The sequence below is a fragment of the Pempheris klunzingeri genome, chromosome 19, assembly GCF_042242105.1.
Source record: "Pempheris klunzingeri isolate RE-2024b chromosome 19, fPemKlu1.hap1, whole genome shotgun sequence".
NCBI classification, from domain to species: domain Eukaryota; kingdom Metazoa; phylum Chordata; class Actinopteri; order Acropomatiformes; family Pempheridae; genus Pempheris; species Pempheris klunzingeri.
This window is the reverse complement of record NC_092030.1, coordinates 209,987-237,500: the sequence shown is the minus strand read 5'-3', so window position 1 is coordinate 237,500 and position 27,514 is coordinate 209,987. Positions and strand designations below refer to the sequence as shown.

General features: G+C 49.5%; 4 protein-coding genes across 4 annotated transcripts in view; 2 read left to right on the top strand and 2 right to left on the bottom strand.

The window, feature by feature from the left end:
* Positions 1 to 7,073, bottom strand: part of pcyox1 (prenylcysteine oxidase 1) — an 8,936-nt gene extending 1,863 nt beyond the window's left edge. The window contains exons 1-6 of the mRNA XM_070851130.1: positions 6,898 to 7,073; positions 2,081 to 2,313; positions 1,169 to 1,375; positions 882 to 1,056; positions 264 to 475; positions 1 to 137 (exon numbers count right to left, since the gene is read on the bottom strand). The exon at positions 1 to 137 is cut by the window's left edge and continues 16 nt beyond it. Coding sequence (XP_070707231.1) covers positions 1 to 137; positions 264 to 475; positions 882 to 1,056; positions 1,169 to 1,375; positions 2,081 to 2,186 — 837 coding nt within the window. The 5' untranslated portion in view covers positions 2,187 to 2,313; positions 6,898 to 7,073. The remainder of the gene's footprint in view (positions 138 to 263; positions 476 to 881; positions 1,057 to 1,168; positions 1,376 to 2,080; positions 2,314 to 6,897) is intronic.
* Positions 7,074 to 7,963: 890 nt separating this feature from the next.
* On the top strand, positions 7,964 to 9,935 carry fam136a (family with sequence similarity 136 member A). The gene is made up of 3 exons (XM_070850710.1): positions 7,964 to 8,232; positions 8,326 to 8,466; positions 9,398 to 9,935. Exons 1-3 carry the CDS (start codon positions 8,146 to 8,148, stop codon positions 9,584 to 9,586), a joined length of 417 nt encoding a protein of 138 aa, XP_070706811.1. The 5' UTR covers positions 7,964 to 8,145; the 3' UTR covers positions 9,587 to 9,935.
* Positions 9,936 to 10,342: 407 nt separating this feature from the next.
* On the bottom strand, positions 10,343 to 16,770 carry gmcl1 (germ cell-less, spermatogenesis associated). Its single transcript, XM_070850456.1, has 15 exons — positions 16,575 to 16,770; positions 15,656 to 15,838; positions 15,423 to 15,546; positions 15,199 to 15,295; positions 14,988 to 15,085; positions 14,774 to 14,886; positions 14,450 to 14,515; positions 13,712 to 13,796; positions 13,543 to 13,633; positions 13,292 to 13,432; positions 12,926 to 12,995; positions 12,753 to 12,828; positions 12,526 to 12,671; positions 11,905 to 11,992; positions 10,343 to 11,829 (listed from the first exon to the last, which is right to left on the bottom strand). The coding sequence occupies exons 2-15, from the start codon at positions 15,829 to 15,831 to the stop codon at positions 11,677 to 11,679; spliced, it is 1,524 nt and encodes a 507-aa protein (XP_070706557.1). The 5' UTR covers positions 15,832 to 15,838; positions 16,575 to 16,770; the 3' UTR covers positions 10,343 to 11,676.
* A 1,110-nt stretch (positions 16,771 to 17,880) lies between these two features.
* ggcx (gamma-glutamyl carboxylase) lies at positions 17,881 to 27,494 on the top strand. The gene is made up of 15 exons (XM_070850949.1): positions 17,881 to 18,164; positions 18,340 to 18,540; positions 18,708 to 18,866; positions 19,848 to 20,013; positions 20,102 to 20,180; positions 20,274 to 20,380; positions 20,463 to 20,626; positions 24,183 to 24,484; positions 25,365 to 25,496; positions 25,678 to 25,829; positions 25,921 to 26,090; positions 26,157 to 26,287; positions 26,366 to 26,513; positions 26,651 to 26,855; positions 26,942 to 27,494. The coding sequence occupies exons 1-15, from the start codon at positions 18,143 to 18,145 to the stop codon at positions 27,099 to 27,101; spliced, it is 2,298 nt and encodes a 765-aa protein (XP_070707050.1). The 5' UTR covers positions 17,881 to 18,142; the 3' UTR covers positions 27,102 to 27,494.
* The last annotated feature ends 20 nt before the right edge of the window (positions 27,495 to 27,514 follow it).

The window sequence follows — 27,514 nt, the reverse complement described above, 5'->3', positions numbered from 1 at the left end:
GACCTTGACCGAGATGGACGTCACTCTGGCTGAGATCAGTTCACTCTTGCTGTGGTACAGAAGTCCTGAACAAACCCTCCTGTTGCCTCCGTCCACGGCCCACAGGCCAGAGTCTGCTCCCGCCAAAGACACCGCCCCTGAGGACGGGACGGGACGGGGGGAGGAGAGGACGGGTCAGGAGATGATCAGACAGGAAGTAGACCCCCCCCCGCTTTACAACACAACCTTCCTCCGTCAGAAGCGATGATGCGACCCAGACTCACCCACGAAGCCGTTGATGCGGACGCTCTGGCCGTAGTTGACCCGTGTGATGGGAGCGACGATGTCGTTGATGAAGACCTGTGAGAACCCTTCGGCCATCATCGTCTCCTCCAGCGTCTGATTCATCAGGGTCAGGAAGCCGTCGCCGCCCATGGCGTGCAGGAGCCTCTCCACGGTGGAGAAGGAGTACCCGTACTGCTGGTACTGGTAGATCCTGGGAGGACAATTCAAGGACTCTCAAGGGACCTAAACCGAAACCTTCCAGACTCTTTATCATCATCACATCTAAACTGTTCCTCTGAATAAAGTTTATAGACTTCATTTAAACCTCCAGCTGTCAGTGTGTGTTTCCACTTCATCAGCTGTCCTTGTCAACTTTTAGTCCAATGTTTTGATCGGGATCGTTAATTGATCATTAATGATTGTTAATTTACGGCGATGAGAGACTTGTTCATTTTAAATGATTGAAAAATTAAGACTATATTCTGGCATATTCCAAACCTTGAAAACACAGCAGTTCAAATCAAGCACTTTCCAGGCTGTGGATGAACCCAGCAGATCCAGGAGTCGTGCCTCTGGGCTGATTTTTCTTCTAGAAGAAACACATTTTCCTTCCTCACCTCATGAACTTGTCCAGAACGCTCTCCACCCACATCTGCATCCGCAGGAAGTGGAGGCCGTATCTCCACAGCAGCCGCAGGAAGTTCACAATGAACCAGTTGCTCTCCTCAAACGTCAGCTCCTTTCCGTCAAAGATCGCCATCTTGGAGGGGACGTCTTTCCTCGGAGGGATACCTGAATGACCAACAGGACACGGGAGCTGGGATCACGCCGTAAACGCTGCACGCCAAACCTGCTTTAGTTGCTCGTGTGTCTGTGCCGTGTCTGTCTGGCGTGTGGACGGTACCTAACTTCTCGATGAAGTGCTTCATGTGCAGGTTCAGAGGGTGGATCACCGAGCCTCCCGTCTCGTACTCGTGGTCTCCGATCTTCACCGTCGCCAGCCGCCCGCCCACGGCGCCGGGTTCAAACACGTCGATCTTCACTCCGGCTCCAAATTCCTGCCTCAGGTAGAAGGCAGTGGCGGAGCCTCCGATTCCCGCTCCGACCACAGCTGTAAAGGGACATTACAACAGAGATCATTGACAGCTCGGCTGAGACGTGTTCACGCCAACAGGTTCTGACATCACAGGTTTGATCGTCCTATCAGAGGAGAGAGGCGCCGTCGCGGCTGTTCCACCCACCACAAATACGGACACATTAACGTTTCTCCCGTGTCTGTACTGGAGCAGTAATACTGGTACGCTGTCGGCCCATCAGCACGATCACAGCATCAACGACTCTCCTCTGAGGTCATGTGACCTCAGACAGCGAGCTCATCTGTGATGGCGGACCCCGCCACAAACCGTCCGGTCCTGCATCACCCTGTCAGGGTTCTAATGACGCCGCTCGCTCTATGTTATCCCGCTTATTACACGGCTTCGAACTAAAGAAATCAGCAGTTTGTCACTAAACACTGACTTGAGAACGATTTATTGATTTAAAAATGATTTTATTGCTTCTGCTATCAGAACTGCATCCATGGCAACAATCAGACTGTAGGACGCTGTAATTGACCAATCAGGATCGAGCGTTGAACAAAGTGTGGAATAAATTATATTTTATTAATCTAAGTGTAAATGTTGGGTTTTACATTTCAGTAAGTACGAGTGTTTGGTCTTGTTTTCAATAAAAAACGTGTTTCTAGAGAAAAAGTTTGGGGAGTGTGTGTGTGTGTGTGTGTGTGTGTGTGTGTGTGTGTGTGTGTGTGTGTACTCACCGATCCTTCCGGGCTGGCCCTTCGGGGCCGAGGCCAGACTCCTCCTGCCGCTGTGGCAGAGGCCCAGGATGAGCAGGGCCCTGAGGGACAGGCCTCCTGGACTCATTGTGGACTGACAGTAGTCTGCAGCAGCACCTGTACCTCCACACGTACCTGTACCTCTGGACACACCTGTACCTCCACAAGTACCTTTACCTCCTGACACACCTTTACCTCCACATCAGCATCAGCATCTGGACAGGAAGAAGACACAGGAACCAGGATCAGGTCTCAACTCCAGCTAAACCACTCAGAGGACTAAACACGCTCAGAGGACTAAACACGCTCAGGACTAAACACACTCAGAGGACTAAACACACTCAGGACTAAACACACTCAGAGGACTAAACACGCTCAGGACTAAACACACTCAGAGGACTAAACACGCTCAGAGGACTAAACACGCTCAGAGGACTAAACACGCTCAGGACTAAACACACTCAGAGGACTAAACACACTCAGGACTAAACACACTCAGAGGACTAAACACGCTCAGGACTAAACACACTCAGAGGACTAAACACGCTCAGAGGACTAAACACACTCAGAGGACTAAACACGCTCAGAGGACTAAACACGCTCAGGACTAAACACACTCAGAGGACTAAACACGCTCAGGACTAAACACACTCAGAGGACTAAACACGCTCAGGACTAAACACGCTCAGGACTAAACACACTCAGAGGACTAAACACACTCAGAGGACTAAACACACTCAGGACTAAACACACTCAGAGGACTAAACACGCTCAGGACTAAACACACTCAGAGGACTAAACACACTCAGAGGACTAAACACGCTCAGAGGACTAAACACGCTCAGAGGACTAAACACGCTCAGAGGACTAAACACGCTCAGAGGACTAAACACACTCAGGACTAAACACACTCAGGACTAAACACACTCAGGACTAAACACACTCAGAGGACTAAACACGCTCAGGACTAAACACACTCAGAGGACTAAACACGCTCAGGACTAAACACACTCAGGACTAAACACGCTCAGAGGACTAAACACACTCAGAGGACTAAACACACTCAGAGGACTAAACACACTCAGAGGACTAAACACGCTCAGGACTAAACACACTCAGAGGACTAAACACGCTCAGGACTAAACACACTCAGAGGACTAAACACGCTCAGGACTAAACACGCTCAGGACTAAACACACTCAGAGGACTAAACACGCTCAGGACTTAACACACTCAGAGGACTAAACACACTCAGAGGACTAAACACACTCAGGACTTAACACACTCAGAGGACTAAACACACTCAGAGGACTAAACACGCTCAGGACTAAACACGCTCAGGACTAAACACGCTCAGGACTTAACACACTCAGGACTAAACACACTCAGGACTTAACACACTCAGAGGACTAAACACACACAGGACTAAACACACTCAGAGGACTTAACACACTCAGAGGACTAAACACACTCAGAGGACTTAACACACTCAGAGGACTAAACACACTCAGAGGACTAAACACGCTCAGGACTAAACACGCTCAGGACTTAACACACTCAGGACTAAACACACTCAGGACTTAACACACTCAGGACTTAACACACTCAGAGGACTAAACACACACAGGACTAAACACACTCAGAGGACTTAACACACTCAGAGGACTAAACACACTCAGAGGACTAAACACACTCAGGACTAAACACGCTCAGGACTAAACACACTCAGGACTAAACACGCTCAGGACTAAACACGCTCAGGACTAAACACGCTCAGAGGACTAAACACACTCAGGACTAAACACACTCAGGACTAAACACGCTCAGGACTAAACACACACAGGACTAAACACACTCAGAACTAAACACACTCAGGACTTAACACACTCAGAGGACTAAACACACACAGGACTAAACACACTCAGAGGACTTAACACACTCAGAGGACTAAACACACTCAGAGGACTAAACACGCTCAGGACTAAACACGCTCAGGACTAAACACACTCAGAGGACTAAACACGCTCAGGACTAAACACACTCAGAGGACTAAACACACTCAGGACTAAACACGCTCAGGACTAAACACGCTCAGGACTAAACACACTCAGGACTAAACACACTCAGGACTAAACACACACAGGACTAAACACACTCAGGACTAAACACACTCAGGACTTAACACACTCAGGACTAAACACACACAGGACTAAACACACTCAGGACTAAACACACTCAGGACTTAACACACTCAGGACTTAACACACTCAGAGGACTAAACACACTCAGGACTAAACACACTCAGGACTAAACACACTCAGGACTTAACACACTCAGAGGACTAAACACACTCAGGACTAAACACACTCAGGACTAAACACACTCAGGACTAAACACACTCAGAGGACTAAACACACACAGGACTTAACACACTCAGAGGACTTAACACACTCAGAGGACTAAACACACTCAGAGGACTAAACACACTCAGGACTAAACACGCTCAGGACTAAACACACTCAGAGGACTAAACACACTCAGGACTAAACACGCTCAGGACTAAACACGCTCAGAGGACTAAACACACTCAGGACTAAACACACTCAGAGGACTAAACACACTCAGAGGACTAAACACACTCAGAGGACTAAACACACTCAGGACTAAACACGCTCAGGACTTAACACACTCAGAGGACTAAACACACACAGGACTAAACACACTCAGAGGACTAAACACACTCAGAGGACTAAACACACTCAGGACTAAACACACACAGGACTTGACACACTCAGAGGACTAAACACACTCAGGACTAAACACACTCAGGACTAAACACACTCAGAGGACTAAACACACTCAGGACTAAACACACTCAGAGGACTAAACACACTCAGGACTAAACACGCTCAGAGGACTAAACACGCTCAGAGGACTAAACACGCTCAGAGGACTAAACACGCTCAGAGGACTAAACACACACAGGACTTGACACACTCAGAGGACTAAACACACTCAGAGGACTAAACACACTCAGAGGACTAAACACACTCAGGACTAAACACACACAGGACTTGACACACTCAGAGGACTAAACACACTCAGGACTAAACACACTCAGAGGACTAAACACACTCAGAGGACTAAACACACTCAGGACTAAACACACTCAGAGGACTAAACACACTCAGGACTAAACACACTCAGGACTAAACACACTCAGAGGACTAAACACACTCAGGACTAAACACACTCAGAGGACTAAACACACTCAGGACTAAACACACTCAGAGGACTAAACACACTCAGAGGACTAAACACACTCAGAGGACTAAACACACTCAGAGGACTAAACACACTCAGAGGACTAAACACACTCAGGACTAAACACACTCAGGACTAAACACACTCAGGACTAAACACACTCAGAGGACTAAACACACTCAGGACTAAACACACTCAGGACTAAACACACTCAGGACTAAACACGCTCAGGACTTAACACACTCAGAGGACTAAACACACACAGGACTAAACACACTCAGAGGACTAAACACGCTCAGAGGACTAAACACACACAGGACTTGACACACTCAGAGGACTAAACACACTCAGAGGACTAAACACACTCAGGACTAAACACACACAGGACTTGACACACTCAGAGGACTAAACACACTCAGGACTAAACACACTCAGGACTAAACACGCTCAGGACTAAACACGCTCAGAGGACTAAACACACTCAGGACTAAACACACTCAGAGGACTAAACACACTCAGGACTAAACACACTCAGGACTAAACACACTCAGAGGACTAAACACACTCAGGACTAAACACACTCAGGACTAAGCACACTCAGGACTAAACACACTCAGGACTAAACACACTCAGGACTAAACACACTCAGGACTAAACACGCTCAGAGGACTAAACACACACAGGACTTGACACACTCAGAGGACTAAACACACTCAGGACTAAACACACTCAGAGGACTAAACACACTCAGGACTAAACACACTCAGGACTAAACACACTCAGGACTAAACACACTCAGGACTAAACACACTCAGGACTAAACACACTCAGAGGACTAAACACACACAGGACTTGACACACTCAGAGGACTAAACACACTCAGAGGACTAAACACACTCAGGACTAAACACACACAGGACTTGACACACTCAGAGGACTAAACACACTCAGGACTAAACACACTCAGGACTAAACACGCTCAGGACTAAACACGCTCAGAGGACTAAACACACTCAGGACTAAACACACTCAGAGGACTAAACACACTCAGGACTAAACACACTCAGGACTAAACACACTCAGAGGACTAAACACACTCAGGACTAAACACACTCAGGACTAAGCACACTCAGGACTAAACACACTCAGGACTAAACACACTCAGGACTAAACACACTCAGGACTAAACACGCTCAGAGGACTAAACACACACAGGACTTGACACACTCAGAGGACTAAACACACTCAGGACTAAACACACTCAGAGGACTAAACACACTCAGGACTAAACACACTCAGGACTAAACACACTCAGGACTAAACACACTCAGAGGACTAAACACACTCAGGACTAAACACACTCAGGACTAAGCACACTCAGGACTAAACACACTCAGGACTAAACACTTCCACAGACTGTATACTGAGGCTGACAGAGTGTATCAGAGTATTAGTTCATCAGTGTATTGGTGTGTCAGACATCTTGCTGAGGATCACTAAATGAGGAAGTCGAGGGTTCAGCCGTGTGGACTCACCGCTTCCGGACTGACCTCAGGTCAGCTGCTGCTGCGGCTCCTTCACAGTTAAAGTCGCGGTCAAACTTCGTGATAACTCGGTCAAACTCGGTCAAACTCCGTCCTGTGGGCCCGACACGCTGAGGACTAAACCCACGGAGAGACCACGACACACGGTGACTGCTCACAACGGGTTTTAACGGCTGAATCACGCCAGAGAGCCGTGAACGTCTCCAAACATTCAGACACACTTCCGGGTGCGCTTCCGTTCGAGTTTCACAATAAGAGCATCAACGTTTTATTTTGGAACAAAGGCAGATGCTTCATTAAATCTCCTATACATATTTACTGATGAGCCAAGGAAATAGTCATAGTTCGTATCCTCACATTGTCCTATAGTCTATACATAACCTATAATCAGGTAATATGGTTGAAATCATGAACTGACCTGAGTACAGCAGAACAAATAAAAACAGTACAGCTGTCACACAAAACACATCTGCAAACATCTTGTCCAAAGCTAACGGCGCTTTTCCACCAGCACCTACTCGGCTCGGCTCGACTCGGTCTGTAGGGTTCTCCCCCAGGTGATAGTACCTGGTACCAGGTACTGTTTTAGTACCTACTCAGCCGGGGTTCCAAGCTCTGCTCTGTCACTAAAACAAAAGTAATTACAGCTGCAAGCAGCGCTGGAGGCCGGCGGCTTCGTCCTAGTGACAACAGGAAGTAAGACTTTTGTGCCAATCATCATTTGATTTGCATGAAATTCTCACGGTGTAGTCAACACTTCATATGCTGAAATATAGGACGTGACTAGTGGCTGTTCTCTAGCGCCACAGAGGGGACACAGGAAGTGACGTGTAACTCCTTGACGCACTGTCCGAAATACATGAAAACTGTGAGCCGCGTGGAAGGGTCGGTGTCCGGCTGCACGAAGGTGTGAGGGCCCTCCAACGCTGCCTGCAGCTTTAATGGAGCTTTGTCTCCGAGAATGGTGAAAAATGATGATAACACTGTGTTCCGGATTCATTTAAAGTCGGACCGGAAGTCAGTTTTAAAAACAGATTGCGGAAGAAAAGCGGAAGTGGCGTAATCTTCTTGCCGTCTTGAAGCATGCTTGAATGGAGGTGACCTTAGGTGCTATAGCAGCGTAAAGTAGAGCCACCTGGACACAGCGCAGGTACAGTCGGTCCGCCCCGGTGTGGATGCTAAACCCGGTCCCGGATCTCGGGAGGACTTCGCGGGCTGAGCCGAGCGGGACGGACGGAGATGGCGGAGGCACATCAGGCGCGCATGCAAGCGGTGGTGGAAGACATGGTCCAAAGCCTGGAGAGGGACCACATCCGTAAAATGCAGGTAGGAGTTTGATCCGGTCCGATCCGGTCTGTGCAGCACCTGCCTTCACCATCATGTTCATCACCATGATCACGTGTGTGCTGTGTGCCGCAGGGTCGCATGTTCAGCTGCAGCGCGGACTGCTGCGATCGGTCCACAGACTCCATGTCTCAGGTGCATCAGTGTATCGAGAGGTGTCACACCCCCCTGGCCCAGGCTCAGGGTCTGGTCACCTCAGAGCTGGAGAAGTTCCAGGTGAGAGAGTCGTCTTCACCTGCCCACCTTCATCATCACTCTGCTGCCTCCCCTCAGCCGTCAGGCCACGTGTTGCACTGATGAGGAGAAAATTCTGGAAGATCCTTTTGGTTTAACCACAAACAGCCGTTATATCGCTCTCTGCACACACACCAGACTACATTCACTAAAACAGGGATTTTAGCTCACAGGACACAGGAGCTGCTGCCTCCTTCAGGTAGTGTGTCTGTGTTATTATGTATTTCACAAATATTGTGTTGGATCCGAACTGACCCCTTAAAACACCAAAGTCAGACAATACCACAAACAGACTACCTGATGGAGGCAGCACCAGAGCAGCAGCTCCTGTGTCCTGTGAGCTAAAATCCCTGTTTTAGTGAATGTAGTCTGGTGTGTGTGCTGTTTGTGGTTAAACCAAAAGGATCTTCCAGGTCTCTCTCTGTAGGGATCCTTTCCATGATGCTGTCACACACTTAGAATACTGTGATGAAGTTAGTGTGAAGCTGGATGAAGGAGCCAGCGGTCAGCCCACCTCCAGACCCTCCTGGAGGCCGACTGAGGGACCGTCCATATAAATTATCTGATAAAACAAAGTTATCTAAACATGTTCGTGGTGACATCACAATATTGGTGAAAATCAAGATGAAAACATGAGCTAAATTGATTTTATGCTTCACACTTATTTTGATGTGTATTTGATCTGTTTTACATAAATTCTTAAACGTAATGTCTGTTAAGATATTTTCAGGACAATGAGGGTTGCTACCTGTGGTAGTTGTACAGGAACAGATTGTTTAAGCACATTAAAGAATTCAGTTCCTTCAGTATTTCACTTTAACATTTATTTCTATCAGCCTCTCAAGGCTTTTATTTTGACAGTGTCCCTCTCTGTATTTAACTCTGGTGTCTCCCTCTGCCCCCCCCGGACCAGGACCGTCTCACCAGGTGCACGATGCACTGCAACGATAAGGCGAAGGATCTTTTTGACTCAGGCGCGAAGGAGCCAGCGGTCCGGTCCCTGATGGACCGCTGTGTGGGCACCTGTGTGGACGACCACGTCAACCTGATCCCCAGCATGACCCGGAGGCTCAAAGAGAACCTGGACTCTATACAGCAGTGAGGAGGCCGGGGGTGCTGCGGTCCGTCCTGGAGGGGTCAGGGTCGGTCTGACCAGGGAGGACGGGGCTGTGACCTGGAGGAGAAACCAAACCGTAGTCGTCGTTCTGTGGATCCTCCGTGACGGCTGGAGCTCAGTGTTTTTTTTGGGGGGGGGGGGGGGGGGGGGGGGGTTAATGTCTGAGCGTCAGCGTCTACAGTGAAGATCCAGACAGCATGATTCACCTGAGCTCCTCCTTTGATTGTTGTTCTGTTACAGACGTGTGAGCCGTCTGTGCCCCCCCCTCCCAGTTTCTCACTGTGAGTTGTTCTCAGACGTCTTTGTGTATCTGGATTAAAGTCCTGTAGATGAACCTGTTTGTTTCTTATCTTATCTTATCTATGGTGGATGAACACACACACACACACACACACAGCTCCTGGTCTGACTTCAGTGTTTCAGCTGCTCAACATGTTTTAACTACAAACAGCTGGTGCTCTGAAGATAGAGGACACTGGACAGGTCCCAGCAGGCCTGAGAGCAGCTGAAACACACTGACGTCCACAATAATCAGAACAGCTGATCACCTGTTAACAGCACTAACAGGGCGTCGATGTGTATCAGCAAGATGAATTTTAAGTTTTTCAGGCTTTTTAATACCAGTTTAATTGGTTTTAGTTCACCAGAACAACCAGCTGGTCCCAGTGAGCCCAGCCAGAAGGAGGTGATGAAGGACGGTGTCACGTATGAACGCAGGAGAAAAAGATGACAGCGGTCAGGTCATGTGATAGCACCACAGCCCATGTGAACGGGGCATTTTATTGGCTGTCGAGTATATTGAACATGTTTTGTAAAAATAAATCCATATAAATACAGATGAAGTAAAAAATAAATAAAAGAAACATAACACCTTTAACCATAAAGACAGATCAGGTGGCCAGAGCCTGGAAGTGTCCACAGCAGCAGGTGACAGTCCAACCAACAGGACAGAACAGACATGAGCGGTGGAGTGAGCAGCCCGGACATCACACACACTGCACAGCACAGGAGTGGAGATGTCTGACAGGGACATACCACACTTTAATCTGGGAGGGGGTTATTCTAAGTGTGTGACAGCATCATGGAAAGGATCCCTACAGAGAGAGACCTGGAAGATCCTTTTGGTTTAACCACAAACAGCACACACACCAGACTACATTCACTAAAACAGGGATTTTAGAGCTGCTGCTCTGCTGCTGCCTCCATCAGTCAGTGTGTCTGTGTTATTGTGAGACTTGGTGTTTTAAACGGTTAGTTTGGATCAAACACAGTATCTGTTTAACACACAATAACAAACAAACTAAATGATGGAGACAGCAGTAGACCAGCAACTCCTTTGTCAATGGAGTCTGGTGCCTGTTCTCGGCTGCTGGCTAAAGCGATCTACAGGACCACTTCCAAAAGTTTTTGTACCCATCAGTCATTTTAAACCTGAAATACATAAAACAGGTCCCAGGTTTAGAAGGGATGTCTGTTCAGTGTGAGGCAGCAGGTCTGAGGCTGATTCTCTATCAGCTGAGAACTGATCACTGGACTGTTAACGACGCTGGTAAACAGGTGCTGCTTGATGACCATTAGAAGTGAAGTGGGAAACACGGCCGCCCGGCTCAGAGCTCACTGTGCTGCTCGAATTTTGGAGTGAAAGGCGACGCCTGTGACTCAAGTACAGTCAGAAGGAGCCTCAGACCTGATAGACCAGGCTCTCCCTCTGGTCCTGGTCCTGGTCCCTCACGATGTTCCCATGTTTCCCAGAGCGATGGCGGCCCTGTAAGGATGCACCAGTAAACAGAGTCCAAAGTCCAGGCCTTCCACCAGATCTGAACAGCGTATGGTCCGTCTCTGAAGCCCTGGAGATTTTCCACCGTGAGAAAAGGTCCAGCGTCCCAGAGCAGGTCTGACGTCTGATGGCGTCCTGATGTGTTCGTATGAAACTCTGAACGTCCAAACACTGAATACACACACACAAACACCCCCACTCCTCGCCACGCTCCACAGCATGCAGAGGAGACGCCCCGCGGGGGCGTGGTGGTGGGCTGTACGTACAAGCTGCTGTCAGAGTCTCAGCCAATCAGGCATCAGGACACAGAGCGAGCCGAGCTCTCCTGCTCCGACGAGTCCGGCCGATGGTCCGACTGAGGCTCCGACTGAGGCGACGTGTACAGGAAGTTACAGCACACGTAGAGCGGGAATGATAGCAGGCGGCTGTCCAGGTTCATCACCACGTACTCCTGAAGGGGAGAAGAGCGTTAATGTGACAGCGCTTCAAACACGCCGGCGCCACAGCAGTGACAGAGCGCACTGACCTGGTCTTTCTCCAGGGTGAGGAGCTGGTATCCCGTGGAGCGGCTGCAGACCAGCTTCCCCCGGCTGTCGAAGGACGCAAGACGTAACCTGGACAAACAAAAAGTAGAAAGGAAACTCTAAAGCTTTACAGGAACAGGTGACATGCTGGTTAGTGTGACCATGCTGGCGAACGTCGCTCAGCAGAGAGCAGAGACACCGTCGGCCTGGCTGACATCAACTCTCAGGGATTTAGGGTCAAACTAGGCCTTGAAACAAACGTCATGAGCTGCTGTCTGTCTCAGCCAGGACTCCCCTGTCAGAGAGATCTTTAATCTCAACGGGACATTTTCTGGTTAGATAAACTCCTCCACTCACAAACAACATGGCTGTGGCGTGAAATGAGGAGCACGGTTTCTACTGCAGTTAATAACCCAAACACTACTGCAGTCAGTTGCTTATTGAAGAACTGCTGGTGGTTTTAAATGTGGTGGCAGTAAGATGGTTGAGGCTCCCAGCTGGACTCCATAACGTGTCGTCAGGTCCGTCTGACCTGACCTGGGCACTGAGGACACACAACCCTTTGTAGTTCACACAGCGATCATGTCAGTGTTGTAAGTAAAAAGGCTGCCGACGCCACAGACCTGTATGCCAGGTGCCTCCGAGGCTGCAGACTCACAGCGCCCCCACACGGCTGACTCAGAGTATTCCTTTTGAAGACTATGAAGCGGTTGGTGTAGGTCACCAGCAGGTCGAAGCCAAAGTTGAAGCCCGTCCACCTCCAGCAGTACTGAGGAGAGCGACACGCTGGTTTGTTTCAGTGAGTAAGTAAATTAAAGATGTGATGGAAAGGAGAAACAGTCGGACTCACGTCTCCGTCTTTCGTCAGCTTCCTGCCACACCTCATGCTGCTCAGCTCAAACTCCTCCTTGATAGCCTCCTGAGGACTGCAGACAGACGGACGGACGCTTCGTCACATCAGCAGCATTAAAATTTCATTTTCATTCACACAGTCAAGTCCAGTGACGCCACAGCTGTTCTCACCCGTTATCGTTGTCAAACTCTGTCCGCAGCATCGCAAACCACTGGTTCTTGTACACCGACGTCAGCCAGCCTGGAAACACCACGAAGCAGAAAACACTCAGACCACGTTCTGTAAGATAACGTCAATGCAAGGGGAAACGCCTGCACACCTGCTCCACGCCACAAAAATGTTTTTATTACTTTATATTTAATTATTATTACTAATTAAGTTATTGATCTCCAGGTTTGTCTGGTTTTTAAGTGAAAATTTGGCTGATCTGTCAAATTCTTTATCTCACTGACACGGAGACTCAGCAGCAATTGAATCGAAGACAGAGACAGAAACAGTGGAAGTCATGCTTCATGTGGGACAGCAGCGCCGCCTACCGGGGGGCAGGATGTTGTCTCTCTCCAGGATGCGTGCAGACGCGAGGTCGTTGATGATGTACTGCAGACGGACGTATCTGAACACCGACTGGAACGGCGCCCCCTCCTCCGTGTTCAGGAAGGGCTCTTTCTCACACAGGTCTGTGGAAACGGAGGAAACACACGTCTGTGTGTCTGTGTGTGTGTGTGTGTGTATGTGTGTCTGTGTGTGTGTGTGTGTGTGCGCATCAGCATGGAGACACCTGGAGTACCTGTCCGCCGTTTGCAGAGCCAGGCGTCGGCGTCGGCCAGGAGCTGCTTGATGGGGCCGTCCCAGGAGGGGTTGAGCTGCAGGAACATCCACTGTGGGGGGGTTTAGGATAACAATTAGACACCAGGCGTGACGGTACAGCATGTAATTCCAGGAGTCTGTCCGCGTACCTTCTTCAGAGCGGTGTACACATCCATCTCCACCTGCATGACGAACAGGTCGGACGACTGGATGAGCTGCTCCATCACCTCGGCCCTGGAGACACAGGAAGCACAAACCACGAGACCCTGAGCGAAATGTACTGTTTACTGTCTAGTTAACACCGGAACACAATACAACTACACTGGTTTACTGGTTTAATATGATAATTATGTGTTGGCCTTTTATTGGAGCAGAGAATGTGTCTATGGAGAAGTCTGATATCACAGCACTGCCTAAAATACAGGCAGAATTATATTTGTAAGCCACGTTTCCCATTTTATGTGATAAACTGTTTGTTAAAGTCTGTCAGCTCCTAAACCTTTCCATTTAGGAGCAGACGTTCATCAGGGCGTCTACATGCATCAGCCCAGTGTCAGCTGGGATTGGCTCCAGCCCCCCCGCGACCCTGAAGGATAAGCGGTACAGATGATGGACGGATGGACGTTAACAGCATGATGTCTGAATTGATTTTCAATGTTCAGCCGTTTTGTTCTTGGAGAGGATTTTAAAGTTTCCCTTTAAGACGTCCTGGTCTGAAACTCAACCCAGCCATCTGAAGCTGCCAGCACTGAGACTAATCAGGTTTGGATCAATGAAGCCGCAGATTATAATCACGAGGACGACATGACTTCTGTCACTTCGTCATCAGAAGAGTTCCAGCGATGCCGGAGGAGGAACGACGGGAGGCTGCAGAGCTGCGAACGTACCCGAGTTCTTTCATCAGGTCCACATTTTGGTGGGTCATCAGGTTGTTCAGCAGCCACTCCAGACACCTACACACACACACACACACACACACACACACACACACACACACAGACAGACAGACAGACAGACAGACAGACAGACAGACAGACAGACAGACAGACAGACAGACAGACAGACAGACAGACAGACAGACAGACAGACACACACACACACACACACACACACACAGACACAGACACACACACAGAGTGGTGTGAGTACGCAGCAGCGTTTCAGACTGATTTCCTCGTCAGTTCTTGAGACTAAAGTGATCAGACTCTGACTTCTTCATGACTGAATCCAGGCCGTAGATGCTGGCACACGCGTAGTATCCACACACCGTCTTCGCACTGATGTTCTCCTTCATGGTCTCTCCGCATTGCTGGATCAGGCCGTCCTGCACACAACAACACAGCCGCACACGTGGTCAGGGTTGGGTCATGTGACTGCTTGTAGAGGGTGGTGCTACATTGGGATCAACAGCGACAGGACACTGACCAGCTGGAGCATACAGGCAGCTGCAAGAATACTGACGACTCTGCTGGGTTTGATCAGAACATCGTCACGGTACAGGGATCCGAACACAACCTGTAGAGCTACACACACACAGAGTACAGGTCTGTCAGTAAAACACACACACACACACACACACACACACACACACACACACAAACGGTGGACAGCTGCTTCCTGCGACAGGTGTTCTCACCTTCAGTGTCGATGTTCTGGTCTGGGATCTCCAGGTTGATCTCCATCATGTTGGACTCCTTCCAGGAGCCGCTGAACATGCTGGAGAAATACCCTGACTGCAGAGAGAGGGGGGGGGGGACAGAGAGTGTGTGTGTGTGTGAGGTGGAGGAGGGAGAGCAAACGCCATCAGTGACAGTGACGATGATTTTGCTGGCTGTCTCCGTCCATGTGTCTGTGTTTTACCTGGCACAGGTAGACCTTGTGGAGGTTCCACTCCTGTCCCAGAGCGCAGATGCGAATGTCGCTGTTTTCTCCATTCAGGAACAAGGTCTGATAAATATATCGGGACGTGCTCTTCAGTTTCTTCCTGCTCATTTTGGAAAACAAACAAACAGCAGCGGAGAGACGAGAACCAGCGTGAGTGTTGATGACGTGTGGACATTTGACTCTGAGCTGATGCTTTCAGTAGGACTCACCTGCGAGGTGTGTCTAGAATGGCGTCGTCCTCCTCCTGCTCGCTGTCACAGTCACACTGGCCGTTGCGTTTCCTCTTCTTACACTCACATCCGTGCTTGCGGCCGGTGCTCGTGCCCTCGGCAGCCTCCTCTGGCCCCTGAGACGGGGACTGGAACCTGCTGCTCAGACTTCCCATCGTCACGCTGACAAAACAGCATCAGGTCAGCTGGGCTACACGTTAGCACGGCAACAGATCAATACACCAGAGTCATGGGAGCAGACACTGTTGGGGACTTTGGCCTCTGCAGCGTCCTCCTCTGTAGGGGCTCAACTGACAGTTCATGTGATTAGTCCATGAGATGTCAGAAAAGAACCACAGAGTGACAGAGTGAAGGTGACGTCTCCAAACAGCCCAAAAACCGCAAAATATTAAATTTACAGAAATATTCCTCAGAGAAACGCTGCAGACTCACACAGGAGCTGGATCCAGGAAACACGACTGATCACAGATTAAATTACAGACCGACTCATCATCACATGTGAGCTGCATTACAGCCCACTGCTGCTGATGCTTTACGGCCTCATCCCGTTAAATGGTGGAGCATCATATTCCACATTTCAATAATGTCCAATGAGGTGTAAAATATTAGCACATCACATCCAGTGTGGAGGCACCTGTGACAAAACACTGAGGTTTCACTCTGTAGATGTTACTGGAGATATACATGTAACAGCATTAATAAGGTGAGGCTGACTAAGGCTGGACCTCCTCCTCCTCCTCCTCCTCCTCCTCCTCCTCCTCCTCCACCACCACCACCACCACCACCACCACCTCCTCCTCCTCCTCCTCCTCCTCCTACTCCTCCTCCTCCTCCACTTCACACACACCTCATGTCCGCCCTGTCCCCTACATACACACCGCCACGCTGCCACACTTACCTGTCGGGAGTGTGGACGGTAAAAACCTGCAGGCGGTCTCTGGGGGAGCTAGCCTCAGAGCTAGCTTAGCTTAGTTTAGCTTAGCTGCCGGATTTCAGACACAAAACCCCGCCTGAGCGCCGTATCAGCGTTTCTTCTGAGCGCCGCTGCTCCACACCGGCCTGCAGACTCCCTCTGGCCCCGTTACATGTTTCTACATCAGGGTGAATGAGAGCCAGAGCCAGAGAAATGATGATGATGATGAGGAGGATGATGTGTTCTGCCCTGAAAACCTTTTGTTGTTCTTCTTCTCTTCCTCTTTAACGGCAGCGCTCCACGTCACAGGCGGCCACTGAGCTCACCGGCGCCCCCCAGCGCCAGACACAGGTATTACACCGGTATAGTTTTATTATTACTGTCAATAATAATAATAATAATATACGTCTGATTCTGTCTGGTCTAATAATTCCTTCATGCCTTAGAGTTTGTTTTATCTTACTCTGACATTAATGCTGTTTTCATATTACGTTTTACCTGTAATGTCATTTTTGTTGCTGTTGGGATTTTATTGTACATGAAGCACTTTGTTAGCATTGTTTTTAAAGCTGTTATCATTACTCTTTTTGTACTCTCCCGTTAAATAAAAACCTGATGACCGGTCTGTCATGTGAGGCCCCGGCTGAACCCTGCTGACCGTCCACTCTCTGAGTCCAAAGGGCGCTGCCACATCAGCACTGCTCCTTTGTCTAATGCACACTTTAATTAACAGGAACTGTGGAGTGGAAAAATAGGATTTAATGACCCAAAGCAGCTCCAAGAAAAGTCTATTTAGGCTGTTAAAGGTTTGTTTTCTTTGGGTGGAGCAGCCTTCACTTATAAAATATAAAAAACACTTGACTTCTGCCTTCTGTTGGCTGAATTCAGAAGGTAAAAAAGACAGAAAAGATAAAGTCTTAACCCATCATAAAACAGCAGATATCCAGAGGTACAAACACAAAGGAAGAATAAATGTATTAATGTGACCTGATTCCTGAATAAATTATAAATATATAATGAAAATAAATGTGAATTTTTAAAGATTATTCCAAACTTTTCCACTTTTGATTAGACTAGATTTGTCTTTTAGAATTTGTCTGTTTTTTGTTTCATTCATATTTCACCTATTTATTTTTCATCTTTATCTTTTATTTATGATACATGTTGTCTATTTTCTTTAATTATTTTTAGTATTTTATTTATTTCTATATATTTTCTGTTTATCCGTCCATGATGGAGACTCACCGCCCAGTCTGCAGGCCACAGGATGTGACGTTATCGTGTTCCCTTAGTGGGCGGGATCACCGGAGGAATCAGCCAATGACCGACGAGCAGCTCTTTCACAACATTCCAATCCCTCCCTGTGTGTGTGTGTGTGTGTGTGTGTGTGTGTGAGTGAGTGAGTGAGTGAGTGTGACACGTAACTGTGTACGTGAGCAGCAGCAGCAGCTCTGGACCCTCACCTGGACCCTCACCTGGATCCACTTGGACCCCCGGAGACCCGGAAGAGAACCGAAGTGTCTCCTACCGACCGAAACCCGTCTGAGTCCAGCATGGAGTCGAGAGGAGCTGCAGGTGAGCCTGCTGCAGGCGGTCAAAGTGTGTGTGTGTGTGTGTGTGTGTGTGTGTGTGTGTGTGTGTGTGTGTGTGTGTGTGTGTGTGTGTGTGTGTGTGTGTGTGTGTGTGTGTGTTTGCGCGCACGCGGGTCCTGTAAACGCTGTGTGAGCTTCAGGTCCTCTTCTACCTGTAGGAGCTCTGGTGGGCAGCGACGGCGAGGACCAGACGCCAAAGAGGGGCACGGCGCCTGGTCCGGACCAGCCCGGGCCCCCCAGCAGGATGGAGCGGCTCTTTGGCTTCAGGGTTGAGGACCTGGCCTCCTGGAGCAGCCTAGTGGCCCTGCTGAACCGCCCCACGGACCCCGCGTCCCTGGGCATCTTTCGCTGCCTCTTTGGTGAGTTCCCCTCCTGATCTCACACTGTATCCTGGTCCCAGGCAGTATCCTGGTCCCAGGCAGTATCCTGGTCCCAGACCGTATCCTGGTCCCAGACCAGGTTGTCCTCCCGTGAGCCACCTGTTGTGTAACCCACCCTTCACGCTGCGTCATGTGACCCCCCACAGGCCTGCTGATGGCCATCGATGTCACCCAGGAGCGAGGCCTCAGTCACCTGGACTACAAGTACCTGGACGGGGCCCCTGTGTGCCGCTTCCCCCTCTTCAACTTCCTGCAGCCGCTGCCACTGGACTGGATGTACCTGGTGTACCTGGTGATGTTCCTCGGTGAGTTCCAGCCCCCCCAACCCCGTCTTTATGAGTCCAGACTGAGGCGGTGTCCGGTGGGGGAGGGGGACCAGTTAGTACAGGCCTGTTATTTCCACCTTCCTGCCCCCCCAGGCTCAGACTGATGTCGCGCTGACTGCAGCTCCAGCTCTGTTAGAGCCTCCTAACAGACTCCTGTTCAGAGCGTGTTCAGTGTTCTAAACACTGTTTTATAGAGTTTAGTACGCCCACCCCACCAGGGGACATTACAGAGACAGACTGGTCAAAGGTGAGGCAGTGAAACCCTGAAGAGTCCCCAAATGTGGATCAAACTCCAAACTGCTGGATTTCTCTTTGAGGAGAACTCTGTGTTTTTGAGCTGGGCCCCTTTGGTACATATTTTGGTGTCTATTTGCTGTTACATTGCTCTAGTCAAGACCCCATTGACAAAAACACAAATTTACGTGGGAGCTGCTGGTGTGCCGCTGTCTTGATCATTTAGTTTGTTTAAAGTTATTGTGTGACTTTTGTGTTGTAACGGTTAGTTCAGATCCAACAGAATACCTGTGTAACACACAATAACACAAACATGACTGACCAGCAGCTCCTGTGTCCTGTTCTCTAAAATCCCTGTTTTAGTGAATGTAGTCTGGTGTGTGTGCTGTTTGTGGTTAAACCAAAAGGATCTTCCAGGTCTCTCTCTGTAGGGATCCTTTCCATGATGCTGTCACACACTTAGAATAACACTCTGAGCCTGTCAGTGGATCAAACAAGCTGCCTATCTTGCCCCTGCCTCTGTTGCTGCTGTAACATGCAAATTTCCCAGATGGGGGATCAATAAAGTCATTTAGACAGCAGAATGTATACAAATAGGGCCCAGGTATAAAAATAGTGGCGTTTCCCTTTAATGCAACACTCTCAGGTATCTGTGTGTAAAACAGACGTGTTAATAGTAAGGACGAGTGCTCCTTTTGGCACTAAGTGAGGTGTTTGTCGTTGAAGGCACCCTGGGCATCATGCTGGGCTGTTTCTACCGTCTGTCCTGCCTCATGTTCATCTCCACCTACTGGTACATCTTCTTCCTGGATAAAACGGCGTGGAACAACCACTCGTACCTGTACGGCCTCATCGGGTTCCAGCTCACGCTGATGGATGGGAACAGATACTGGTGAGCTGCTCCGCGTCCGTGTGTCTGTCCTGCGTTTGTATGAGGGCGCTCAGCGGAGGTCGACCTCTCTGTCCGTGTGTGTCTGCAGGTCGCTGGACGGACTACGGAGGCCGTCGATTAGAAACGCCCACGTGCCCCTGTGGAACTACACGGTGCTGAGGGCTCAGGTCTGCCGTGAGCTGCTCTGAGTCTGTAGTGAACCACCGTCAGGCTCCAGGTGAGTGTCGTATAACAATCATCTGTGTGTGTGCTCCCCGCAGATCTTCATTGTGTACTTCATCGCCGGAGTCAAAAAGCTTGATGCTGATTGGATGGAGGGATACTCCATGTCATACCTGGCTCACCACTGGCTCTTTGACCCCTTCAAGTAGGTTAATGTAGCAGCTCAGTGCACATCAGTGAAGCTATGACAGATAGTGGCCTCTGTGACCTGTGGCGCTGTGTCTCAGACTGCTGCTGCCAGTGGAGCTCGTCAGCCTGCTGGTGGTCCACGGAGGCGGCCTCATCCTAGACCTGACCGCTGGATACCTGCTGTTTTTTGATGCCACGCGGCCTTATGCGTTTGTCTTTGTCTCCTACTTCCACTGTATGAACTCTCAGCTGTTCAGCATCGGTGAGTCTAAGAACATCCCTCCTGTTTTAGTCTGTAACTGAGCTCCTCTGCACCTCCATTAGGTTTAGTTTTGAGGTCTGTTTTCAGATCTGTCTGGTCTCCAGAGGGGGTGCACTGGTTCATCTGAGTTTGTCTTGTTTAAAATGTTTAGTGCCAGTGTTTTATCCACTTCTTTACACAGACTGATACCGACCAATCAGAGGACGCTTCTTTATACAGACTGATACCGACCAATCAGAGGACGCTTCTTTATAGACTGATACCGACCAATCAGAGGACACTTCTTTATACAGACTGATACCGACCAATCAGAGGACGCTTCTTTATACAGACTGATACCGACCAATCAGAGGACGCTTCTTTATACAGACTGATACCGACCAATCAGAGGACGCTTCTTTATACAGACTAATACCGACCAATCAGAGGACGCTTCTTTACAGACTGATACCGACCAATCAGAGGACGCTTCTTTATAGACTGATACCGACCAATCAGAGGACGCTTCTTTACACAGACTGATACCGACCAATCAGAGGACGCTTCTTTACACAGACTGATACCGACCAATCAGAGGACGCTTCTTTACACAGACTGATACCGACCAATCAGAGGACGCTTCTTTACACAGACTGATACCGACCAATCAGAGGACGCTTCTTTATAGACTGATACCGACCAATCAGAGGACGCTTCTTTACACAGACTGATACCGACCAATCGGAGGACGCTTCTTTACACAGACTGATACCGACCAATCGGAGGACGCTTCTTTACAGACTGATACCGACCAATCGGAGGACGCTTCTTTACAGACTGATACCGACCAATCGGAGGACGCTTCTTTACAGACTGATACCGACCAATCGGAGGACGCTTCTTTATAGACTGATACCGACCAATCGGAGGACGCTTCTTTATAGACTGATACCGACCAATCGGAGGACGCTTCTTTACAGACTGATACCGACCAATCGGAGGACGCTTCTTTATACAGACTGATACCGACCAATCGGAGGACGCTTCTTTATAGACTGATACCGACCAATCGGAGGACGCTTCTTTACAGACTGATACCGACCAATCGGAGGACGCTTCTTTATAGACTGATACCGACCAATCGGAGGACGCTTCTTTATAGACTGATACCGACCAATCGGAGGACGCTTCTTTACAGACTGATACCGACCAATCGGAGGACGCTTCTTTACAGACTGATACCGACCAATCGGAGGACGCTTCTTTATACAGACTGATACCGACCAATCGGAGGACGCTTCTTTATAGACTGATACCGACCAATCGGAGGACGCTTCTTTATAGACTGATACCGACCAATCGGAGGACGCTTCTTTATAGACTGATACCGACCAATCGGAGGACGCTTCTTTACAGACTGATACCGACCAATCAGAGGACGCTTCTTTATAGACTGATACCGACCAATCAGAGGACGCTTCTTTACAGACTGATACCGACCAATCGGAGGACGCTTCGTTATACAGACTGATACCGACCAATCAGAGGACGCTTCTTTACAGACTGATACCGACCAATCAGAGGACGCTTCTTTACAGACTGATACCGACCAATCGGAGGACGCTTCTTTATACAGACTGATACCGACCAATCAGAGGACGCTTCTTTACACAGACTGATACCGACCAATCAGAGAACGCTTCTTTACACAGACTGATACCGACCAATCAGAGGACGCTTCTTTACACAGACTGATACCGACCAATCAGAGGACGCTTCTTTACACAGACTGATACCGACCAATCAGAGGACGCTTCTTTATACAGACTGATACGACCAATCAGAGGACGCTTCTTTATAGACTGATACCGACCAATCAGAGGACGCTTCTTTATAGACTGATACCGACCAATCAGAGGACGCTTCTTTATACAGACTGATACCGACCAATCAGAGGACGCTTCTTTATACAGACTGATACCGACCAACCAGAGGACGCTTCTTTATAGACTGATACCGACCAATCAGAGGACGCTTCTTTATACAGACTGATACCGACCAATCAGAGGACGCTTCTTTATACAGACTGATACCGACCAATCAGAGGACGCTTCTTTATAGACTGATACCGACCAATCAGAGGACGCTTCTTTATAGACTGATACCGACCAATCAGAGGACGCTTCTTTACACAGACTGATACCGACCAATCAGAGGACGCTTCTTTATAGACTGATACCGACCAATCAGAGGACGCTTCTTTACACAGACTGATACCGACCAATCAGAGGACGCTTCTTTATAGACTGATACCGACCAATCAGAGGACGCTTCTTTACACAGACTGATACCGACCAATCAGAGGACGCTTCTTTATACAGACTGATACCGACCAATCAGAGGACGCTTCTTTACAGACTGATACCGACCAATCAGAGGACGCTTCTTTACAGACTGATACCGACCAATCAGAGGACGCTTCTTTACACAGACTGATACCGACCAATCAGAGGACGCTTCTTTATAGACTGATACCGACCAATCAGAGGACACTTCTTTACACAGACTGATACCGACCAATCAGAGGACGCTTCTTTATACAGACTGATACCGACCAATCAGAGGACGCTTCTTTACACAGACTGATACCGACCAATCAGAGGACGCTTCTTTACAGACTGATACCGACCAATCAGAGGACGCTTCTTTATACAGACTGATACCAACCAATCAGAGGACGCTTCTTTATACAGACTGATACCGACCAATCAGAGGACGCTTCTTTATAGACTGATACCGACCAATCAGAGGACGCTTCTTTATAGACTGATACCGACCAATCAGAGGACGCTTCTTTACACAGACTGATACCGACCAATCAGAGGACGCTTCTTTACACAGACTGATACCGACCAATCAGAGGACGCTTCTTTATACAGACTGATACCGACCAATCAGAGGACGCTTCTTTATAGACTGATACCGACCAATCAGAGGACGCTTCTTTATAGACTGATACCGACCAATCAGAGGACGCTTCTTTATACAGACTGATACCGACCAATCAGAGGACGCTTCTTTATACAGACTGATACCAACCAATCAGAGGACGCTTCTTTATAGACTGATACCGACCAATCAGAGGACGCTTCTTTATAGACTGATACCGACCAATCAGAGGACGCTTCTTTATAGACTGATACCGACCAATCAGAGGACGCTTCTTTATACAGACTGATACCGACCAATCAGAGGACGCTTCTTTATAGACTGATACCGACCAATCAGAGGACGCTTCTTTATAGACTGATACCGACCAATCAGAGGACGCTTCTTTATAGACTGATACCGACCAATCAGAGGACGCTTCTTTACAGACTGATACCGACCAATCAGAGGACTGTGGTTGGAACGACATGTGACTAAACTAAACCCATTTCCTGTATATTTTCATTTTACTGGAACACAGCTTGGCTTCATCGTTTTATGTCTAGATTTTAATTTTAGTCCAGGTAAAATGCTTTTTCACACCTGGTTTTAGTTTAGTTTAGGTAACCGTGGCGTCGATCCTCCACAGGTATGTTTGCCTACACGATGCTGGCCACCAGTCCTCTCTTCTGCTACCCGGACTGGCCGAGAAGATTCTTTGCCCATTTCCCAGCATTCCTCAGGGCAGTCCTGCCGCTCACCTCGGCAGACTGTCAGCCCAGCACTTCCTGTGTGTACACTGATGTCCAAAGCAGCCGCGCGGGACCCCAGCAGACACCGTCTGTCGCCAAAACTTCCAGACTGAGACTGAAGCACAAGCTGGGGGCCATTTTTACCATCATCTACATCACTGAGCAGCTCTTCCTGCCGTACTCACACTTCATCACACAGGTACACCCGCCGGCCCCACCCAACCCATCCCCCGCAACCACGAACACCCTCACAGCCAAACCATAGACCAGTTTGGCCCCTAACTCTAACCCAAAGACCAGTTTGGCCCCTAACTCTAACCCACAGACCAGTTTGGCCCCTAACTCTAACCCAAAGACCAGTTTGGTCCCTAACTCTAACCCACAGACCAGTTTGGCCCCTAACTCTAACCCACAGACCAGTTTGGCCCCTAACTCTAACCCACAGACCAGTTTGGCCCCTAACTCTAACCCACAGACCAGTTTGGTCCCTAACTCTAACCCACAGACCAGTTTGGCCCCTAACTCTAACCCAAAGACCAGTTTGGTCCCTAACTCTAACCCACAGACCAGTTTGGCCCCTAACTCTAACCCACAGACCAGTTTGGCCCCTAACTCTAACCCACAGACCAGTTTGGCCCCTAACTCTAACCCACAGACCAGTTTGGCCCCTAACTCTAACCCACAGACCAGTTTGGCCCCTAACTCTAACCCACAGACCAGTTTGGTCCCTAACTCTAACCCACAGACCAGTTTGGCCCCTAACTCTAACCCACAGACCAGTTTGGCCCCTAACTCTAACCCACAGACCAGTTTGGTCCCTAACTCTACCAACCGGTTCTCATGGGTCAGGGTCAGGGGTTAACCTGCTGCATGATGAGACTGTACTTCGGTTCCTCCATCAGTCAGTGATCCTCAGCAGGCCAGCGAAGGACAGGAAAAGGAAGAAGATCGTCATTATCCAGCCTCTGATCTGAGTTCCTCTCTCTGATTTTGACGTCCTGGTTCATGAACAGAATCGGGACAAATGAGGGTCGGACTCGTGTCCCTTTGAATGATCCTGATGCTTCATGTCCCTGCAGGGCTACAACAACTGGACCAACGGGCTGTATGGCTACTCTTGGGACATGATGGTTCACTCCCGCAGCCACCAGCACGTGAAGATCACCTACAGAGACGGAAAGACGGGAGAGATCGGCTACCTGAACCCAGGGGTGAGTCACAGGGACAAAATGAGCCGTTTGTTCACTTTGAGATGAGTCAGTCAGGACGTTTTAGATCTGTGGAGAGATCAGAAACACAGTTTTTCCTTCTGTTATCGCTGTGTCCATCAGTCTGAGCTGGTGTGAACATGGTGTTGTTTTCATTTCTAAAACCTGTGATGTGGCGCTGAAGGTGTTCACTCAGAGCCGGCGCTGGAAGGACCACGGCGACATGCTGAAGCAGTACGCCACATGTCTCCATCAGCTGCTGCCACGCTACAACATCACTGATCCTGAAATCTACTTCGACATCTGGGTGTCCATCAATGAGCGCTTCCAGCAGAGGTATTAATGTCCCATCAGTAGAAGAGTTTAGATGAATGACGCTGTAGATCCCTCTGAGCTGATGGTGTGTGCTTAAACGTCCTCACTGAAGGATCTTTGATCCCCGTGTGGACGTGGGGAAGGCTGATTGGTCGCCTTTCCAACCAAACACCTGGCTGATGCCCCTGCTGGTGGACCTGTCGCCCTGGAGGACCAAGTTCCAGGAGATCGAGGGCAGCCTGGACAACCAGACTGAGATTGTCTTCATCGCAGATTTCCCAGGTAGGTGGAGGGCAGTGTGTGTGCTGTGTTCACTTGAATGAGGCTGCTAACGGACGCTGCCTTTAGGTCTCCACCTGGAGAACTTCGTCAGTGAGGATCTGGGGAACACCAGCATCCAGGTGCTGCAGGGCAGCGTGAGCGTGGAGGTGGTGGAGGAGAAGAAGAACTACACGCTGCAGCCTGGCGAACAGATAAAGGTACAGCAGCACACTGTCCTCACAGCTAACACGCCACAGATTAACACGGCGCTCTGACCCCCGTGTGCCCATGTGCAGGTGCCTGCGGGGGCGTACCACAAGGTGTACACGGTGTCCGAGGACCCGTCCTGCTACATGTACGTCTACGTCAACACCACCGAGGCGGTGCTGCAGGAGAAGTTCTCCAAGCTGTCTGAGCTCCAGGAGCGCGTTCGCAACGGGACAGGTAGACATGTGTTCAACGCCGCGGTGAGGGGGGCGCTGCAGGTCAAACACAATGAGAACATAATCAACATAATGTTTCAGTCGCTTGACCCGACAGGTGTTAAACAGCTGTGACTCCTCCGTCCGTCTGGCCCACAGAGACGGAGCCCCTCCCTCCGGAGCTGCAGCCTCTCGCCGCCCCAGATGATGATGGAGCCGCCGAGGCCAGTGCCACCGACCCCGTGGTGCAGCTGTTCCTGAAGAGGCAGCGCCGCATGAAGGAGGTGAGGAGACACAGGGAGGCTGGCGTGCTGGAGCGGCTGGAGCGCTTTGCAGTGAAGAAGTACTACACCATCCGGAGGGGGTGAGTGGCGTCCTCTGACAGCGGCACTCCGTCTGGTGACACACAGAAAGAGGTTAACCTGTGGGTGTGCTTCGTGTCCCCGTTAGGTTCTTGATGACCGCCATCGCCATGAGGAACCTGGCAGTGGGGCTCCCCCCTCTAGAGCAGCTGACCAAAGAAGTTGCCTTCGCCAACATGAAGGGACCTCAGACGGACGGACACCAGGACGAGAGGCTGAGAGATGAAGTCGGTCACGGAGAGCTTTAACGCTGCAGGGCTGGATCACACACACACACACACGTGTGTTGTTGTTACCGTTGGACTGTTACCAGGGCGCCACCTCCCAGACGTTAAAGGGTTTTTAATCTTCTCAGCATTTTGTTCAAGTGTTTATTTACAGATCTGTTACAGCTGCAGCCAATCAGATCACTGACGGCTGGCTGCTGGCTACAGCCGGGCCACGTGACCAAAATCACAGGTGACGTGTGCATCATGTGAACATTTCAATACGTCTGACTGAATGAGATGGATACACCCGCTCACCTGCAGCAGGACGACAGGAGGAGGCTCTGCTCACTAGTGTGGACAGACCGAACAGCTGTTGGTTCGTCAGTCGCAGCCTTTTTTAATGCTTTTTCTAATAAAGAGCTTCTGTGTCCACCGGTCTGATGTTATTCTAA